The 21875-nt window shown below is 36.7% G+C and overlaps 1 protein-coding gene across 30 annotated transcripts in view; it reads left to right on the top strand.

Moving 5' to 3' along the window:
* Window positions 1-21875, top strand: part of ABI2 (abl interactor 2) — a 78433-nt gene that overhangs the window by 24436 nt on the left and 32122 nt on the right. For 25 of the 30 annotated variants that reach the window (XM_086897543.1, XM_086897537.1, XM_086897544.1 and 22 more), the window contains exon 2: window positions 14764-14931. In XM_086897543.1, coding sequence (XP_086753669.1) covers window positions 14764-14931 — 168 coding nt within the window. Of the gene's footprint in view, window positions 1-10450; window positions 10639-13527; window positions 13609-13715; window positions 13938-14763; window positions 14932-21875 lie in introns of those variants that run through there. The other 5 variants (XM_086897551.1, XM_086897553.1, XM_086897540.1 and 2 more) reach the window with 3 other exon arrangements.

Below are 21875 nucleotides of genomic sequence, written 5' to 3'. Positions count from 1 at the left end.
ACTTGCTGAATATATAGTTGTAAAAATCTGTTAAGACAACTTCAAAATGAATTCACATTAAAAAGAAAAGTGCAAGGCAAGAGAATCTTTTATGACATAGAAAAAGCATTCAGCAGTTGAAATATTCTTATTTTTGTTGTTTCACTTCTTTGATATTTCTGTTTTTGTGACAACAAATTGCTCAGAATTGTCAGAACAATAACATTAAAATTTGGTGAATAAGTGAAGGGTGAGACTCAATCTGTGTCATAATTATGGTGACAGTAAATACAGTCATGGGGATTCTTCAAATCCCCAAATTCTCAAAGTATTGGAGCATAAAACTGATGAGAGAAGAGTCTTACATTCTTTCAGGAGCCTGCAATGTCACTTTGAACTTTCATGGTGTAACTTTTCGTTTCTGCAGTTTGGTGCAGCGCTGCACAGGTAATGCTGTGTTACCCGAGTGCTGTGAGCAGCTGCTCTGGTGCAGTGCGGTGGGGTGGGGTGGGGTGTGCTGCCTGCAGCACTGCATGCAACACGTGCAGCTGTCGGGATGTGTTCTGGGGCTGAGAGCTCTGGCCATTGAGAGAGTTCCCAGCATGGGGAAAACTGCCTGCTACTGCTCTAATTAGAGATGATGGAATTTGGCCTATGTGGGAAACAGCATGATAATTCTTAACTGTGGGATTAAAATTACTCTTTCTTGAAATATTCATCACCATATTGCAGGAAGGAAATGCTTCCCCTATTTGAGACAACTCTATCATGTATATGACTTTTCTTTGAAAATTGTTTGAAAAAATTGACTTTTTAAACTGTTGTATTCGAAAAAATTCATTATTAACAATTTTGTTAATGAGGTGAGGAAATAAAGAATTTATTTACTTCATGAAAATTCTGGTGTTAAGTTTTACTGGGCTACTTTGGATGTGGCTGTTGTAGGGGGGAAATAGCAGTACATTTTTATCTTCTGCTGAGATGTTGGTGACTGGTGGTGTCTTCTCTGTCCAATATGAGTGCTCACCAATCTATAAATATTGAAAGCAGTAAAAATTCTACAAATGTGGGGAAAAAGGTGTTTAATTGCTATTAAAGAAATGCATCCTGTCTGATCTAGGATTGTCTAAGTGATATTTATAAAGATCTTGGGCAGAACAGCATCAGTAAGTGCTGAAATCAGTATCTGAACAAATCTGGAAGGGTCAAATGAAAATCTGGCTTGCATTAGATAAACAGAGAAAAGAAAAAGTTATTATTTCACCTGTTTTTGTAAAATAGGATACAGTGTCTGCAGATGCTTTCATTGTTAAAGTGCTTTAGTGGAAGCTGAGGTCTGGAAAATTAATGTGTGCAGAGGTGGGCAGCTGTGAATTTTGGAGCATTGCAGATGCTCTATACTACTTTGAGAGTGTTTGATTCATTTCTCTGTCCTTTTCTGAAGCTTTTATGATAGCCACCTTTTTCAGGACAGAATTTGTAGAACTTCTTGTGCCATTTTATGTGGTGCTTATTTTTAATTTTAAAATTGCTTCCAGGTGTACAGAGCTGTCTTCTGTTGGATCCCAATTAACTTGATAGATATTTTGAAGGTGTTCTGATAGAGCCATGTCCTTAGCTGTTGCCTCTACAATGTCCTGCATGGAGATTTTCTTCTGGTTGTTGACTGGGATATTGCTGAAGTTCTGTTTTTCAAAATGTCCTCATGTGTAATTTTGTGTGTTTTTCACATGAGTTATAGGTAGGTGTTGTCTTCAGCTGACATGTAAATGGAAAGGAACAAAGGAACTTAAACATTTTAGAAACAGAAGCTCTTGTTTGGTACTACAGTCATTCACATGGGGTTTGTTGTATTCATTTAAGTTTATTAAATACTTTTGATTCAAAGAATGTATTTGGTGCATAATCTTCTTTCTTTGTGTGGAAGACTAAAATCAACCTTGTAGAATTTATAGGGCTTCTGCCAGGGAAACCACTTCCATTATTTTGGCTATTAGGTAGTGCATGGTCTCTTCAAGCTCATCCTGATTGATGTTCTGAATGATGGGCCTTTGTAGTTAAGCAAGAAGACCCTTATTCCTGGTAGTTTATGTGTCCTGGCTTTTCTTTACCAGACAGAAAACTCTCCATATTGTTAGAGAGAAATTCTGAAATGGCTCAGTGACCTGCATTGTGATCATTTTGTTTCAAGTCTGGGGAATGTTAGAACTATTGTATGTGGAGAAAACCAAATCCAACCTTGGCAAAGTTTATCAAGCATATTGCTTTTGATACATCACTGTGATACTTGTCAATTCTTAAAAAAGTAACTTGGTAATTTGCAGAATTAAATTGGTTGAAGGTTACTGTGTTACAATTGCAGCGTAGTTAATAGGAAAAATCAAATATACATCCTTTTATGCATGTAAAATGGCTGTATATTGTTTCTAGAAATCAAGCAATGTAGCATTTTCATGAAACTGTCTTTGGATAAAAAGTACTGCTCTTAATGTCAGTGTAGTTCATACTTAGAAAATGTGTGTGTAAAATAGAGATCTTGCTGGAAATAATTACAGAACACTTGGTGCTGTGTTGTTAAGTTACATGCTGCAGGTTGAATATAGCAACTTGGCTTGCTGTTCTTGAGCTACATAGCAATTGACAGAAGGTTTACTTATAATTTTGAAGTGAATGGACCAAAACTGCTTGTTATGCTGGGAAAAAGAATAATTGCTAGTTACAGTACCTGCAGAAAAGGGTTTTTTCCTGCGTATTTTAAGGGATTCTTAAATTGTAACAGCATAGCAAAGTTTGAGTCTAGTTGAAATGAAAAACCTCTTGTAATCTTATAATTTTTTATTTGTTGACAACTCTTACAAGCATGAACAAGAAGGGTTCTGAAAAATCTTTATTTCTGGCAGTTTACTCTTGGGAATTAGATTGGGACTCAGTTGAGGAGATGACTTTTATATTTCTAAAATCTTCTCTAGTAAGTGCGGAACACAGATCTGGGCTTGGCTAACTGTCTCTGCATAAGAGGCCAGAATCCCATTCTCACTCTGCCAATATTGTATTTTGTCCAGTGCTATGGTAACAGGAGCAAAAGGTTGTAAAAACATTCTTTGCCAGAAAAATGAGCAGATGCTTCTCTCAGGACACATAGGAAACAAATCTACTTAATAAGAAGAACTAGTTTTGATTTTCAGATTTCAGGGTGAACTTTCACTAACTTTCTTTCACTTTATGATGGTAGTTTGTTTAGTTCATCTCCGTCCTGGGTTCAATTATAATTTGGTGTCATTGACTGTTAGCACCACCCTCAACAGGTGGCTTGTACAACTGAGGTCAGCTTTCAGCAAGATGAACAATGGATATCAAGAGCAAATAAATCAACCTGTTGCTGCCCTTTTTCTGGCAAGCCTTTACAGTGACAGCAAGGAAAAAGGCCTGTGAGTTGTGTGGTCTGTTGTGATTTTTCAGCGTCAGACAAGAATACGTCGGTGTTTGGTCATGTAATGGAAAGCAGAATGCACATTTGAGGGACTCTGGTGCGTGTGTAGCACTGCGGGGGTCAGAGCCTTGGGCCTTTAAGTGGTTCTGCAGTAGGCAAGGACAGCTGTCCTGTTTGTTTTAACACAGAAAAGGAAGAGGGGCAGACTGGGCAACCTTTCATGGAGGAATGAGGGGAAACCTTTTCTGATTCTTTAGTTCTGTGCTGTAGAGTGATCAACTGCCACTGCAGCCCACCCAGGCCCTGCTAATTTAGCATAAATCTCTAGGTTTTGGGGTTTGCTGCCAATGGTTCTTTTGCCTTCTAGACGAATATTGTATATTGCAGCTGTTGTGTGAAAGTTTCTTATTTTGATCTGTACTTTCTGATATAAAAATAAAATGTTTTATGGGGATTTTTTTTTTTCTGTCAGACTGTGGGCATTGATCTGAAGACGGTTCATTTCTTTCATTATGTCTGAATTAGTAGCAGCTTTAAAAAGTGCCAAGTAAGAATAATTTCAAATTTAGGGTTAACTGGTCAGTATGAAGGAATCTCTGTAATCCAAGTGTCTTTATTTCCTAGAAGAGTGACTATGCAAATTACTGCCCCCCATTAGTTTAAACGCTCTATCTGTTGTCTTTGGGAGGCATACTCATGGTACCTGATAGCTATGCCTCTTTACTTCTCTTCAAGCTTTTGTTAGCCATAGTTACCAAAGGTAGTTAATTTAAAGTATAACTTCTAGTGTGATAAAATGTTGGGCTTGCTCAAGTGAGGAAGTAGAGAAAGTGAATAGCGACTGAGACTTGTATTAGATAGAGTGATGATGTGGGAAGAATTCTGAGGATAAAAGGACTGCATTTGCTGTGGATAGGCAGGAGAGGCTTTCCAGCAGCTTGCATTCCTTGAGCTACCTCAGTCTTTTTGTGAGTGCCTGAGGAAGTGGGACAGTGCGGCGGAGCTCGGTGTTGCTGTGGTAACTGATGTAGGCGTTATCTCCACACCTGCCAGCCTCTCTCGGGAGACTGGCCGAATATCGGGTGTGTATGTTCCCCGGGTATGCTGCAGTTACAGCCTGACAATTACAGGTGCCCTGCATCTGAGTGTTTACAGGGGTAGGTTAGGTTCTAAGCTGTAATGGTGGAGGGCATTGTGCCCTACTTAGCTTTCCTTGCTATGAGCTTGTGATGTCTGGCAGTGGACACTTGGAAACAAAATCTGCTTCTGCTGCCACAGATCACTCTGCTTGTGATTCTAAATCAAAGCTATTAGCTGACCTCAGTTACTGCTCTGTAATGAATTGAAATGAGAATTTATAGTGGAAGGAAGAAACTGGCAAAATTGGGAAATAACTCAGTTGTTACATAAAACCCCTGTGACTAAATAATATTTTGTAAAGCTGAAGTAGATATCCTTTCTTAGAAATGGTAGATTTTGTCAGATTTCAAGAGACAGAGATAAGTCTGTTCGTCTAATAGTGGGGAAAACAATTTGTGCAAATAGCATTTTTTCTACAGGAGAATGTAATTGCTATATGATTATGGTCCTTACTTGTGAAAGCCACTTTGCATATGAAGTAATTTTTGCATATGGTACCACTTGCTTTATTTTTATTAAGTAACTGTAAAATTAAATTGAGTTTATCAATGATTTTGACTTGTAAACTCAATGAAACCTCTGCATACTGAAGCATGCTTGGTGAATGGAGAGCTGTAGAACAGCAGATACATGAGATAATAGAGTTAAGCCTGTGGATCTGTGCTGTTTCTGAGGTTCTTTATCCAGTGCATTTGTATTGACCTAGCCTCTTATGGCCACAAGTGTGTTGATACTGTGCTGCTATTAAAGCCAAAATTTGCCTTGTATCTGGAACTCCAACAACAGTTATGTTGTTATAGGAACTAGGAAATGACCCACTTATCTCACCTGTGTTATTGCAGAAGAGCTACCAGAGTAAGATGAAACCTCCACTGGTTTCACAGGATGAGCAGAGGAGTAGGTTCCTTTGCTGCTGCTCCTTCTCGAGCAAGAGCAAAGTCTGATGCTGTGCAGCAGTGATGAATAACTAGTAATATAACTACTTATTAACTGTATTTTAGATGTAAATGCATTTTGATGCTAGCATGCTGTTCTTGTGATATGATTTCTGATGCATCATTTTTACTGTGTTACTGATGTGTTGGGAAAGTTTTATATAACCTTGTCTAGTAGGTTTGTGTGAATATATCATGCCCTGTTATTTTTGCATAAACAGGACTTTGGCTCTATTCTTGAGGAACAGGAACTTGCAAGGTCTGATGAGAGCAGGACATTTGTGTGTGAAAACAGGTCTGCTATGCTTTTGAATGTATGGAAATAAATACAAAGTTTGATTCTGGTGATGGTTAAGAGAAGCAAATGACAAATTTGTTACAGTGTTGCAGCATGGAAACAGTGATACAGGTGATTAGATGTCAGGGAAGCTGTGCTTTCCACAGCTCCCATTTGCTGTATTTTTCTCTTGGACAGAGGAGAATGATATTTCTGTCATAGATCTCAAACCAGTGAGCTAGTTTTACCTTCACAGGCGGCCTTGAATGCAGTATGTATTTTAAAAAGTGGCTTTTCCTTTCAGGAGGTTAGATTCTGTGTGTATTTCTTTGAAAGGTAGCTTTCCTAGCTGTTAATCAAACCTACATTTTGAGGCTCAGCACAGAACTGAAAACATCAAATAAATTTACAGCAGTGAAAACAAAAGACTGCAATTTAATGCAAATGACCTTGTAGAGACTGCAGCAGATTATTGATACTGAGTTTAAGATAGCTTAAAAGTTAGGCAGTCACACTTGTAATCAAGAACGACTAGTGAATCATTACAGTTTTTCAATAGTTTGGAAAACAGAATAACTTGATATCAAAGGTTTTACTAGAGTATGAATGCTAAGAGTATATTCTTTAGCTAGCATGCGTGCTATTAGTATATAGATATATAAAGATCAATTATAAATATTATGTTAAAATGGGAATAACTTTATATTATATTAATATTAGTGTAATAAGATGAATAAATTAGCCTTGTGTTTGGAAATTACTTTTTTAAATACCAGATTTATCACTTGGTCTTTGAATGTTGTGTGAATTATAAAGTCTAGTGATAGTTTTGATGCATTCTTAATTCTAAACCCAGTATATTCTGTAATGATTGTGTTTGGCCTAAATGCCAATGTTCCTTATGCAGCATTGTTGATTACTATGTGATCTCTGATCAAAAGATGATGTGTTTTACTAAATGTAGGACATACAGAATTCACAGTGCTGTGAGAATAGTCCTAACCCCATTATCAGTTGTAAAGAGAAGAGTTTACTTCAGTATAGTCACATTTAAAGGTGTTTAAATTTTAAATGCACTTTGTGTGAACAGCAAGTTAATTGCTTTCATTAAGATGTTCAGTAGAACTTTTGGATGCAGCTGTGGCAAAAGTATTTACCTTTCAGCTTCACAGATATTGATAAGGTGGGATGGTTTATGTGCCTAACTAACCTCTGTCTATGCCCAGATGGTCCACCCACAACTGAAGTTCCATTTAGTGCTGATTCTTACACTGTGTCTTGTCACTTCAGTGAGCAGTTCATTAATAGAAAAGGACTTGTGTTATTAGGAGACTTGACATGCTGTGCTTCTTTCTTCAAAGGTGTGACAAAGAATTTTCAAGCAGATTACTTTAACTGTAGTTAGTGTTCAGATAAGGTCATGCTAAAATTACTGTGAAGTAAAAATATTCTGTCTCCAAACTCTAGAGCTACCATTTCTACTAATTTATAGGCGAAATTACCAGTCTCAATAATCTTGTTGCTTCCCCTGTTCATGGTCTCAGTTTTGCAGCTCATGTTTTCTTTTGAATGCAGAATAATATAAAGCAGTAAGAGTTGTGAGTGGGTTTGTGGCAGGGTATGTGTGGAGAAGTATTTCCCATTTGCATCCAAAATGTTGTTTGCTTATGTTGCTTAACATTTGATTAATTTCCAAATGTTTAGGGTGCACAGTACATGTAAATGTAGACAATGACTATGGGCTCTCCTTAATTTTAAAAGAAGGGTGTATACATTTGAGTAGGGTAATCAAGTGATCATCCTTTTGGCTGTTATTCTAAAATAATAACAGAAATAATTATATATATATTCATTATATAATCATGAATAAGCAATTACATGGAGATGGATGTTTATGCATGGACATGAATAATATAGAGATGATGCTATTACAATTGACAGGAACAAAAAAATTCTACTCCAAACTCCAGGTACTGTGCCATTTTGGTTGTATTAAAGAACAGGTAGACTGAGTTTCCCCGTGTACTAATAGAACACATAGATTGTTCTGCATCCAAAAGGGAAGTTTGGGGTTTCTCTGGTGCCTCAGAAATAAGTGCCTTGGATTGCTATGGCCCTTAGTTTTTTCTGAAACTCTGGGAGAGCTCATTTCCTTCTGTTCTAACGTGTCAGTGATTGTGTCTGCTGCTTTGTGCCTGTTTCTCCTGTGTGTTCGAGACCAGCTCCTTGGGAATTGGTGGGTTCATGTTTTTTATCCTGGAAATGAGCAGTTCCGGTAGTGAAAGAGGAGTGAGGGATATTCTTTATCAAGTTTTTAATGAGCTTGTTTGTTAAAACAGAAAACTACTGTATTTTTCACTGACAGTTATGTAAGTTCTTGGCATGATTTTGACTTAATTATTGGATTAATGATGCTCAGTTTTCTTCTCAATCATTTTTTGTAGTTCACGGAAGGACCTCAGAAAGCACTTGGATGGGCTGAGCAAATGCCATCTGTGCAGCTGAATAAAAGTGTGTAAAATACTTAATTATGTATGAGGCTTTCAGTAACTTCAAGGAATTCAGCAACAATTAAAATGAAAAGGATGATATAAGAGCTCAATCTATTTTTCACAGGAAAACTGAAGTGTGCTTTGTCAGTATCACAGTTGGGCACATTTTGAACTGAATAATGCAAGCTTGTTGAACTCTAGCATGCAGCTTTTGTTCCTGAGGCTTCTTGAAGCTGATGCAACCTCAGCAGAAACCTGAAGGGTTTTGCTAGCTGGTCATAGGACAAATGCCAGCTTGGGTTTGTGTTAACAGTAATCAAAAGAAACAACTGTTACATTGATTAAATGAAGCTAATCTTCTGTCTTAGTTTTAAAATTTTACTATTACTTTTTCATCATATATTAAGTATGATTTTTTTCACTAAACAGAATAGATACTCTCTATGTTGGGTAATTGATTAGTATATTCTGGTTATACTTTTTTGTGTAGTTAGTCTGGTGTCAAACTCTTCAACCTCAGCTTTCACTTTTATGCCTAAATATTACTGCATAAATCCACTGCACATTGGGGAGTTGATTTGATTATTTCTTTTTTTCCATTCAGAACGCTGTTTACTAAAAGATATGAATGACAGTAGTCTCAGGAATGAAAAGCTCTATTTTTTCACCCCCTTTCAATTCAACATTAAGTATTAATCTTGGAAGAATTTTTTACTGTAGTTGTATTGATATTAAAGGCAACAACTTGTGCCAATGTTCTGTAATAAGAAGCACAGTTTCTTTCTCAACTCATAGGTCCAGACTTTTTGGCTCATCCAGTAGAATTTGTGTAAGTCTTGTTAGCCCAGCTGCAGAATTGTGAACTTCCAAGTTGATGATGACTACTGTATAAATAAAAATTTGGGATTTTTTTTAAGAACTGTAGCAGAAAAGAAACCTAGCAACAATAACCAACTAAACTGCCAGTATCTTTTAATGCTTCCTTTCATGTGCTACTTTCAGACCTGTCTTTATGAGCTATTTCCAATTCATAGGAAATGTGGTTGGTTTTCTGTTTTGTTTTTTTTTTTTTTTTTTTTTCTAATGTGTTGCTATTCTTGAAGTCTTTCCTTCTATTTTGGTAGCATTGGTAGAATTCTGAGCATTTGGTAGCATTTTTTCTTTTATCTAGTTTTAGCTACTGAGATTGATGCGTTGTAAATCTTACTGTAGGGTTAATGTTGCCTGCCATCATTTGTTTCTTTGTAGAATTTCTCTATCCATTAGTAGCTGTTTTTCTGTACAAAAGTATTCAAGTTTTTAACAGGGGCATAACAGACCTTACCACTAGGATTTGGATGGTCACTCTTTAGGTGGGAGAATGCCTTAAATTCTTCTTTTTTTTCTAGACCTGCATGTTATGCTCTTTATGCATGTAAGAATTCCTTTTGCCAGTCATATAGACAAATAATTTTGTCATATGTCATTTTGTCAATTTTGTCATGTCAAGACTTTACTACGTGTTTCATTTTCTCATCTGCCCCATTCAATATTAATTTCTTCTTTATAATCTGTTTTTTAATTGCTTTTATAAATACAAAGGTTTGTGCTTTCTTAGGCAGGAGACTAAACACTGAGACATTTAATTCCTAAAGTGAAAGGATATTTTATATAGTCAGCGCTCCAGGCTATTTCTTATTCAAGTCTGGTAATGTAATTGTGCAGTGTAAATGAAACTTCCAGAGTGGGAAGAAAAAGTGGTGCTTGGGCTCTGCATCCTGACGTGAAAAATAATCATCTTTACATTTACTGCAGGTTGAATTCCACATAATTTCTATTGCTAGCAATTTGGTTTATACAGTCTAATAAAAAATGAGCAATATTTTCAGGTGAACATTTATGATCATTCCTGAGCTGTTAGATTTAGTGTCCATTGTTGGACTGGCATGTTGAAGTGGAAACTTAATAATTCTCCAGTGTCTGAAAGCAAACACACACTGTTGCCTTGTGTATGTAATACATGGCTTTTCTGACTGACTGTGAAGTCTGTGCATTTGTAGCTGACTTGAATGGCTTTGATCTCCTTTTATCTAAAAGCCCCAGTTTGTGTAGTCTCTGTAGTCTGTGCTGTAGCTCTCGGGCTGAGTTCATCCTGTGAAACATTTCCATGTAGTTGATAGCTTGTTTTGTTTTCTGGTGGAGATAAAATAACTGTTTCAGTACTGGGTGCTTCCCACGAATGGAAAACACTCTCCAGAGGAGAGCTGGGCAGAGCCATGGCTGCTGCTGTGTCCAGGTGCATGGTGAACCACTTGTTGCTGCAGCGGGGAGAGCATCTCCCAGTAGGAGCTGACGCTGTCCCCACTCCATATGTAGCTGGCAGGAGCATCAGATGAACTCTTAGTGGTGAGTCAAAATGGTTCTCTTACTGCTGAGAGCAGGAGAAAAGGATGCTGCCTTGTGACTCACATGGACACCTGATGTGTATGGAGAAAAACGATAAACAGAATAAATGCTAAGCTGTTGCCTGGAAATTCTGTAACATGGGCATAGAAGACATGATCTAAACATTTCTGTTTAAGGCTGTGAAGATAATCCAGCTGTGATACTCAAGTATTTTAACATTGTGTGAGAAGTTGAAGCTACAGGTTTAAGAGGTGGAGACACAGCAGCATTCTTAACGCAGTTAATGGAAAAATATTAAGAGTAACACGGGACACTGTACAATTTGGGTGAATTAAAACTAGAGGTAGTGGAGGGGTGGAAGAGCTGTAGTGATGTTCCAGCACTTGTTCCTTTCCTTGCAAGCTCAGCAACTCTGGGTAGTTCTTCCCTTTTATTCTTGATTGTATCCTTCCTTGTGTTTCTCTGGCTAGGCAGTGGTTTGGATGAGGTAAAACTTATAATTTGGTTTATGTATCACATGATTTTCACTTGAGATGTGCCTGGTCTAATTCACTACAGCAGATGGAGTGTGCACTTGGTGTTGGGGACATCTACTGTGATAGGTACTGCTGATTAAAATAGATCCTGAGTCTCCATAATACCATGACAATTGCTTAGACCATTATTTACTGAGGTTTTTTTTTTTTGCTTTTTCTTTGTGGCATCTACATAGTTTTACTAGGGGTAGTGTTTGCAAGTTTGCGTGTCAGGAAAGATAATGGAAGTGACTGGTGTTTAAAACAACCATTTGTTTCTAAAGTTAGTTCTAAACTAGGTCAGGTACTCAGTCTGCCATGCGGCCCTGCATAGACAGTGGAACGGATATGTTTGGTCTAGGAATGAGAGGATCCCTATGTTGGCAGTGTTTCAGAAGACTTGTTTGTCAGACACTAGCTTTGACTTCTTAAATTTATTATATATTAAAAAAATACAGATGAAACTGTGCTAATGGTTGAAAGCATTGCCTTCCTAGGAGTTGTGTGTGGATAGATGTTATGAGCCTGTATTTTTTCACAGACATGCATAATTTTATGTGTGTGAGTGCTAAAGATACTTGAAAACTGGAGACATACTGAAAGGTCTGCTTCATGGCATTTAATTTAGGTCAGGGCCCTGAAAACACTTGCTACCAGTGCTTGATCATGCTGAACACCATGTTTCTGAGAACTGAAGGGCTTCAACGACTCTGGTTAATATGCTTAAGTATCCTCAGGAACAAGTCTTTTTGTTATAATGAACACGGAACATGTTTCTCTTGTTTTTGGTATTCTTCTCAGAAAGAGTCTTCCATAGGTGACTTAAACTACTGTAGAGAGTCTTACCAGTTTGATATTTTTTTCTTTCACCAGGGAATTTTGGTAGATATGGATATTGAAATAACTTCTTGTCTGCCTTAAAGTCTGATGTGAAGCATACTGGCTGATGCTTTGGTGTTAGGATGATCAAGAGTATCAGAACTTAGACTGCCAAGGATTATGTTTGAATTTTGTTACTGATGACTTGAAACCATTATCTTATTAGCAGAAATCCCTTTATTTACATAATTTCATAGTCAGCGAGCACAGCAGCATTTGCAACAATGTAATTTGCTGTCCATGTGGAGTATAAATAGGGATTTTGTTACATAGTAGCACATAAGGTACCATCTCTGAAAATCTACTTGTCAAATTAAAAGATGGATTTCATGCTAAACACAACTTATCATTTCAAGTTTAATTTTAACTGGCATTTACTGTTATATTTCCACAGGGGAACTTAAGATTTTTCTGTAAGTATTCTAGAGTTTTTACTCTTGCTGTGAGTCATTCAAGTTTTCATCTCTTGAAAGTTTTCAGGGTAAACATGATTGTTTTAAAATGCTGCCACTAATTATTTTTTGTTCTTTTGAAATGGATTGACAGTAGTAGGTTCAAATAGTCATTTTATTTTGAACAGATTCTTCACAGGAAGAAAGTTCAAACTTTAGTTTTGATGTGCCAAATGTGAGTGGAGTTTGCCTCAGAGAATTTTGGGCTCTGTAAAAAGACATGTAGGGCAAATCACAGCTGTTACCAGCTAAATTCATGAATTAGACACCTCAGTCAAATGGGGTTTTGTGCTGTTAACAGTTTCAAAGTAGTTTATAGTATTGTTTTATGAGATCTTTAATGCATTTGAGCATTGAGAAGTCAGTTTCTTGTTGGTTTGATCTGAGGGTGACTTGAATTTAGCTATTAGGTTACAGTCCTGGATGGACTAGCTCTGAACATGGATTCATATTTGTGCTTCTTTAAGCAGAAAAACCATATCAGACGCTCATAATACTTAAATTTAAGGAAATTTTTCCTTTTGTTCTCCAACACTTTGTCTGTTAATGAAAAAATACTGTGTTTCCTGGATTATACTCGTCTTCTCTGGATGTACAGTGTTCTAATGGAAATCAGAATTTTCTGCTTCTATAAATAGCTTGGCAGCAGCTGCAGAGCCAAACAGGAGAGCTTCTGGTCATTTTTATTATTGCCACTGAGAAATGGTTTGAATGGCTGTGGAGCGTGCCTGCTGCAGGGGAGTGTGCAGGCTGAGCTGGGGGTATGAGCAGGGAGGGGGGAAGAAAGAGTGTATTTACAAGCCAGCAATGTGAGAATAGAAGTACAGAGCTTGATGTTCCTTCATTTGGGAGTACTTAAGCTGAGTTTCAAGCTCTTTTATGTACAAGACATACTACTCAGCTGGTAAAAAGTCATGAGTTCTTAAATGAGATCTGGAAGAACTTGCCAGGAAAGAAAAAGTATTGGATATCTTTCATGTGAGCATTTAATGAAGTCTTGTGTCTGTGTTTACATGTCGGGGATTTTTTTTTTCCTATGAAAGCTAGCAATCTTCTTTTAAGAATCTTACTACAAGGTCTTGGGAAACATACTGAGCTGTAGGAATTGTTTTCCTGAAATACAGGTATACTAACTTTCTGTGTTTCTCAAAGTACATATAATACAATGGATGTTAGATTCAGCTTGTGCTGAAAGATATGTAATGGCTTTGTATTCCCTCTTTATTAACAGCACATTTCTTGAATCTTGATATCCAACCCATATGGAAAATATAAAAAGCCAAGGAAATGATGAAATACAGTATTATAATGACAGGTGGGAGTAGAGAACATTTATCAACCATTGCTTCAGAAACAGCACCATCAGCCTGTGAGATGGCTAAAGATCACCTGAAAGTGAAGTTCACTGTATACTGAAGCCTTGGAAACTGGAAAGTTTCTTAGCATCTTAATTGTGTGTTTTACCAGTGCTTTATTCTGTATTCTTTGTACTGAATTACATCTTAGTGATGTTAACTATTTTCCAAGGAGAAACACAGAAACCTAACAATTAGATTCTTAGTATATTGTTTTTAATGCTGTTTGAAATGTATGTGCGTTTTAAAATTTCTAATGGATATATTGTCTATTGATAGCCTAAATACTTTTAGGTGCTCTACTACTAGAAAAATGGATCATATTAATTTTTCATAGAAAATAGTATTGGCAATGTGAAAAAGTACAAAACTTGTTTAAGAAGAAAACATGGACTTACTCTTTAAAATATTATTCTTCTCACATTGTATTCAGCTACCATTTTAATGGAGTAGTTATAATTCACTGTGAATGATCATTCGTGACAACAATGAGGTCTAAATGATTGGGAGAGATGAGGAATATGGTATTTGGCAGCTTCTTGTAGGCTGTTAGGAGTTATAAACGAAGTACCAGGTTTAGAAAAATGAAGCAGTTCTAAATCATATAAAATCTAGGCAAAATAACTAAATTACCTCAGAGTGCTTTGCTAAGTAAATTGCTAAAATTCTGAATAAGAAGTTGGACTTCTGGCAAGAAAAATACAAGTATATTTAAAGAAAAAATGGAGCTTAATTCTTCTTTGAAAGTGTAGAAACTCTTAAAATACAAAGGTGGTATCTTTTGTGGAAAAATAGTAACTTGTATTTAGAATTAGTTTGACTTGTATAATTCGTTGTCTATAAATGCAGGCAAAAAGAGTTGATTCCAAGAATCTTTGTGTGAAAGACTTTGTGCTAAATAAACCTTTTCTTCCTGTTTTTCAGTCAGCAGATAAGCAGCGAGCCCTGGAAGAAACCAAAGCCTACACAACCCAGTCGTTAGCAAGCGTAGCCTATCTGATCAACACTTTGGCCAACAATGTTCTCCAAATGCTGGATATCCAGGCATCCCAGCTTCGGCGCATGGAATCTTCAATCAACCATATTTCACAAGTGAGACTTTTTTCTTTTGCCTTTGATATTACAAAGCAAGTAAAACTCTGAACTGACATCTTGTGAGAAGAATTTAAAACAGAAGGATGCGTTTTTTTCTCATATTCATTCTGGGATTGGGTCTTGTCATGTGGTTCTATACCAATGTTAGTATGAGCATTTTACATACCAAAGCAGCCAGATTATGTTTGGAGAGGGGGTCATTCTGCATAAGTGAAAAGTACAGAAAAATTGCTAATGGTAAAAGAATATTATGCTAAAAAATATGAAATGGATGGTGGAAAACAGTACTTGTCACTTTTTTACTTTTTCAGTTGGTATAATACTGGCATCTAATGACAACAGCATGGATGACAAAAATAGTTTGCTCCTGGCTTTTCTTAATAAAATGTACTTTGCAGTGACATGAACAAAAGCCAAAATTAATGTTTCAATTTGTTTATGGCTGCGGAACTCCTGCCTTTGTTTGCAGTTTTTCTGAGCAGCAATAAACTAAGCTACTATAATCAGCAACCCGGGTTCAATCACCATATTGATGAGAGAATTTTGGCTGCCAGAATGGGCTGAGAATGAATGATAGATAAAAGTGGAGGTTTACTAGCCACTGATGGATTAAAAGAGAAATTTAAAACAATTATACTACAGTTTCTGGGTTTTGTATCTGTTTACTGAATATTTTGTGTCTTAGTTGACCAATACATTTTGGCTACAAGGGTTCTTGATCTCCATGCAATAATATAAATTAAAGAATATTATAGCATTTAGAAAAACATTTGAAACTAGGGACTGTGTAAGGTAGGAAGTAAGTAGATGGATTGGATCTATTTGAACCAGCAAAAGAAGTGAATAATTTTATGCTGGCTTACTGGGCTGAATTGCCTCTGATTGGGTCAGAGGAATACCAGGGCAAGTACAAAGAAAGAGGTGGAGAGGATTTTCCCTTTTGCTGTGCTATTAGATTGCCTCAGTTGTCTCATGAATCTGCATCAAAAACAAGCTGGAAGTTTGATTTCTTCTGCTAAAAGCTCCATGTTAATCCATCCATGGACAAGTAAACTATTTTTTTTCTCCCCAGAAAATATTATGAATTACCCTGTGTATGCCTGTGTGCTATATCTATATGCTGTGTGTGTGTGTATGCACTTTCTCACAGGCTAGTGCCAGCTCACATGTGTTCCAGCTGGTTGAGAGCCTGATGTAAAAGTATATTTTGCATTTCATGAATGTGGAAAACTCATTTTTGTCACACAGCTTCTGTAAAGTAGCTTTTGTGGAAAGGGCCATAGCATTTTAAACCTTTTCCTCCTGAGAAGGTGACATTTATGCAGATTGAGAGCTAGGTTAGATTGTTTTTACCTTTACACAATTCAGCTAGTTATTTAAAATAGAGCACTAAATTAGCAGTACCCCAACACTTAATGAAAATGTATCTGCAGAATTTCATGGGACAAGCTTCAACAACCAAAGAAATATCTGTGATGGTCTTTTTATAAAATACTGCTGTAAAAATGAAAATTGAGTTTGTTTGGGGGGTTTTTTTGTGTGCTTTATTTCAGGTTGTTTGAGACTGCATCATCTGTATGTAGGATGTTCCCCAAATCTTTATAGAAGAAATAATAACAGAGGAGCAGAGAGTATTTAAATTTTGGGTATTATATACATGAAGTGTATTGATCCAAGGAAATTTATTGAATTAATGTGTTTGGAAATGGCTTCCTCCCATAATACCAATATTGTAGATTAGTGTGTTACTTGTCTTAATTTGCATGGTTTTTTTTTTTTTTAATTAATGTACACATTTTCTGTGTAATTAAATAATTTATTTGTTTTGGTTCTGAAATTAGCCTCATCTGCAGAAGGTTTCCTTGGTGTTTATGTTGGGTTTAAAGTTTAGTGAGCTTTTCCCAGCAGTACTGAAAATGCATTGTGGTGTAATACCTCACTGCCACAAATTAGGATTTCAGTCAGCCTGACTTGAAATGAAGTCATATAGTAACGTAGTAACAGAAACAGAAACATAGTAACATAGAACAGAAAGCAGGTTGGTAATTACAGGTGGTAAATTAACTTAGCATTAATGCTTTGGTCAGTAGGTCTTGGTATTGAAGTTTAGAAAACATTACATGCAAATTGTGGATGGATGGAATCTGGCTTTAAATTCTCGTTTGGGATTCCACATATTCTCCAAAGAAGGGACCAGAATAATTTGATTCCTGGTATGAAAACTTTTCCCAAAGCGCTTGTTTTGTACAAGTAGCTCAGACTGGGAGAGGTGTGATTAACTTTTTAAGATAAAATGCTCTGGTTTTCTGTTTGTTGGTAGAATGCCAATTTATATCCCTTTCTGTGTTTCCTTCTAAATGCCAGCCTACTCAAATAGCTGGAAAGGAAGCTGATAATCATTTGTGCTTTTTCAAATTATATATAGGTTGTGAATAAGGAAATTGTTACTATTGAAACTATTTTTATGCCAGTGATTAAATCCTATTGGTTTAAAAATTAGCATTACTTTAGTTTGGTTTGAAAGCTGATGAATCTATTCTTACTTGCCTTCTTGAACCTTGTCCAGAACTAGATGATACACAGTGTTTCATATTTGACTAAGAATTTAAGTCTTAAGTACAGATCATATGTATAAATATTTATACTTGTTAAAAAAATTATCTTGCAGCTTTCAAGTTAACAGCCACTGTGAAATTTTACTAACATCCAAATTCTTTAAATTAATCCAGCAGATTTTCAGGTTTTAATATTTGTATGATGAGAAATGTTTTTTCAGGTTTAGTTACAGAATCTCTTACTTAGCAAGGTCATTTTAAAAACTCTGCTGCTAATTACCTAAATAAGCCCATTATCACAAAGATGAGTGGTAGTGATGAGTTTTCTCCAGTGGCACTGGGTTGTGGGGAGGTTTGCTGCATCCTCGCCTTACAGAACTGACTGCCAGGCTCTTGGCTGTGAGAACAGGCATTGAATACACTGCAGGCTTGGATTCTCTGCAGGCAGCAGGTGCTGCTTAGCTGGGCTGTAGCAACATCTGTGAGCTGCTCAGTCTCTGCAGTGAAGTTCACTTGGACTTTCCACTGAAGTCTGTAAAGGTTTGTGACAACTTTCTCAGTTGTCTTACTCTTGCAAGGCACAAGAATAGCAGAATATTTAAAAAATGGTGATGCAAGACAAATTTTGCACAGTGCATATTACCTGTTAATGGAACAAGGAGCTTTTCAGCATTTTTGTAGTTTTTATGATCTCTTTTTTTTGTGTATAAATTACAGGCAACTCGAGACAATTAATGTCACATTTCTAACATGTCAAAATTAGGCAGTTACCGATTTTAAAGTAATAATCCAGTTTTCAAGGTAATTTGCAATTAGTTTGAATTGTGTCAAATTAATAAGATTGATAAAAAAATGAAAGTCCAGCAATACAATATTTAAGCAACATTTTCTTCTAAGATTTTTGAAGCTGAATTTTAAAAGCCCAGACTAACAGACTGACAGTTAATTTATAAATTTAAATTAGAGAAGAGGAAGAAATGGAGGCTTCTGGAGACTCTTATCTCTGAAATTTCCCTGTAATTTAGACTTTCAGCTTGCTGTTGTGGTTTAACTCCAGCTGGAAACTGAGCACCACATGGCTGCTCACTCACTCGCCCCTACCAGGCTATGGGTAGAAAATCATAAGGGTGAAAGTGAGAAAACTTGTGGGTTGAGATATGTACAGTTTAATAATGATGGTGATAATAATAATATAGAAAATTAATATTTGAGAGACATAGAACCCAAGAAGAAAGGCTGCAAATGAAGGCAGTTGCTCAGCAGCGGCCTCATGGAGCATCGTCCCCTGGGTCAGCAGGGCCAGCTGTCCTGGCTGAGTCCCTTCCCAGCTTCTTGTGCAACCCAGGCTGCCCAGTGGTGGGTGGGATGGGGAGCAGAAAAGGCCTTGACTCTGCAGTCTCTGCTCAGCAGTAACTAAAACATCCTGGAGTTACCAGCTCTGTTTACAGCAGAAATCCAAAACATTGCCCCATACTGCAAAGAAAATTAATTCTGTCCCAACCAAAACTAACTTTAGTTAGTTCAGTGCTAACTTAATACTTTTGAGAAGTTTTGTGTACTGGTAGAAGAGAATATTTCTCAAAACTCATGAGTTCGGTGACTTAAGTGAACTTATGAGTAGTGTTAACTTTCCCAGAAATTTTTTCATGTGGTTTTTTGTTTTATTATTTGCAGAGCTTGAGATTGGCTTTGTTTAATTCAGTATGAAAACCTGATGTTTCAAAATGGCCAGAAAATTCCTAATAGAAAAAAATGCAGTGGTTCATACTTATTTTTCCCCTTCTGCTCTCCCTGGGTATTGCAGGGATCTTGGAAAGTATACAAAAAGATGATGGTAATGAGCCTAACCTCTAACAAACTGTCACTTAAAAGCTCTTGCCAAAGCTAATGGAGCTATGTGAAACAAATTTTTAAAATCATAATAATGCTGTTAGGTGTCCACAATTTCTTGTTAGAAAACAGAGTTTTAAGTTTTAGAAGGGCACAGTGTATCCCATCTGCTTTTCCCAAGAGAGTTTTCAAGCCAAGTGTTTTGTTAGTCTGGCTCTAACCCCAAAAACTTCTTGTTACTTTGTAAACTGATGAATAAACATTTTGGTGCATTCTCCTGCCTTGATAAGGGATTTATGTTAGTACTGGAGGTAATAATTACCTGTGTGTTGAGGATAAATGTTTTCATTTTCTTCAGTAGCAGGTTAATGTTTGTTACCCCCTCTACTAATGGAACTTTGTGCTATTTTATGGGTGCATTAGGATCTCATGACTTCCATAGTCTACTAAACAAGAAAATGAAATGTTTGGAAAACTGCCAGCATAGTGCTTTCCAATACCATTTTAGTTGTGTGGACTAGAATTAGGTGCAGTTTGTATACTTTTAGTCATTCCATAGCTATTCAAGTTAGAAGAGATGTTCTGAATCATAATGCAAGAGAAATCCCACCAGATGAGCTTCAGGTTTTAATTGGGTTTTATGCACTTCATTGTTTGTTACTGTAGTCATGCCTTACGATCACCGAAGTCCTTAAGGAAGCTGGTTGTACTTGTAGCTCCTATTGAAAACCACTCTTCATTCACAGAAACAGCTTTGCACAGTGCCAGGATACCATTGCTACAGTAACATGAGCATTAATATCTGTACTTGCATTGTATTAGTAGATAATTACATAAGAAAGTACTGAAAGAACATATTCAAAGTTAAAGAGTTCTAACTCTTGAAATAGAAAATGGGAAATCATCTTGCCAACCCTGCACTAATAACTTCCTTTTTGATTTGCGGATTGAAATTAAGGCTCGGAATGCAATACCTAAGGTATGAAACTGTTTTGAAGGACCAGATTCAGACCCATGAGATTTTGATGTTCCAGTACATCCTGAAGTGCAGCTGCTATTGCAGCTGAAGTTTTTTCACATGCTAGCAAATGGTATCTATCGGGGGCCTGTGAGACAAAGAACATACAAGAGTCATATCTGCAGTTCTGCAGTGATGTGTCTAGACCACAGATAAATCTCTCTACTGCAGTAGAGATTGAATTTGTCAGTGGTATCAAACATGAGACTGTACTCCCAGGTTGTTTACATCACCTATCTTCAGCTTCTTTAGACAGTTACCACATGTGCCTATGTGCCCTCTGACTGGTGAGGTGAGGAGGCTGTAGACCATCTTTTCCAGAACTTGTGCTCTTATTCCCTATGCTGCAAAAACAAAGGTCTAGCACAGAGAAGGGCTAAAAGCCTGAGATGGAAGATGAAGTCTTACATCTTACCCTGATGAGAATGATGTACTTTAGGTACTCTGGTCTGAAAAATGTTGGTGTGCTCTCTTTGCACTTGTGCTTGTACCATAAATATAGCACTGTAAGAGCTGTGAAGATCTGATCTGCACTACTGTATTGGGGGTTGATGTGTAGTCCTGGTCATCTCGGGGTGCTTCAGAAAGGACCGTGGCAAATTCATTGGAGGGTGATTTAGTAGTTAAGTAGTTGCAGAAATGTTTCTGTTATACTTGTGTGAACTGTGCATTTATGCAGAATTTATATATTGGCCAAATCTGGGTGGGTTTTTGTGTGGATGTCCCAGATAGTTTAACTACCTCTATTAAATTTCAAATCACTGCTCAACAAATTTGAGCTTTCCAAAAAGAGTTTTGCCAATACATTTTGACCTTAAAATCTGTTTTTCTGTGGTTTTATTTCAAGAAATAGCTATGCACCTGTAGTGGAAATCTTATAGTTCTAGGCAGGTGGAAAGAGAGGTGGCAGAATATGCATGACAAAGCTGTAGCTAGTGCTTAATTTTGGCAAAGTTACAAAATCTTGAAAATATGTTGCTGGGAGATACTAGGAAATCTTGATGATAATATTGTAAGCTTGTAATGCTTCAGGTATTTGTGGAAATCCTTCTCTGGAAATAATGCAGAGAAACAACTTACTGGAAGTAGTTTGTGGGTTGGTTGGGGTTTCTAAAATTGTTTTTGTAATTTTAAAAGTTGTGATGATTGTTCAAAGTAGCACAGGTTCCATTACCTTGTTTTGGTATCAGTAGCGCTAACAGCCAGGTAAAACAGTGTAGCCAACCCCACTGCTCCAGTGCCTGCCAACAGAAAAATAAAATAGACAAAAATGTGTGTTATGAAAATGAGTTCTTATTTGTACCTGTTCCCGAGTTACTACAAAGCCCAGTTCAAAACTGTGAAAAGTGTTTCTAGTGCCATTCCTGATCACTAAAGTGGTAAAAAGAATCTGAGCGTTTAGAAATCCTTGTGGTGGTTCTGGATGTTTTTACTTCTGTTTTTTATCCTGTAGCTAAAACTTCAGTTCAGCGTTGAGCAAATTTCCTATATTGAAAGCTGTTTTGTGAACAAGCAATTATTTTTGGTTTAAACAAGTC

This window comes from Cyanistes caeruleus, chromosome 7, assembly GCF_971803275.1.
Source record: "Cyanistes caeruleus chromosome 7, bCyaCae1.hap1.1, whole genome shotgun sequence".
Classification (NCBI taxonomy): Eukaryota; Metazoa; Chordata; class Aves; order Passeriformes; family Paridae; genus Cyanistes; species Cyanistes caeruleus.
This window is presented reverse-complemented; position numbering and strand designations above follow the sequence as displayed.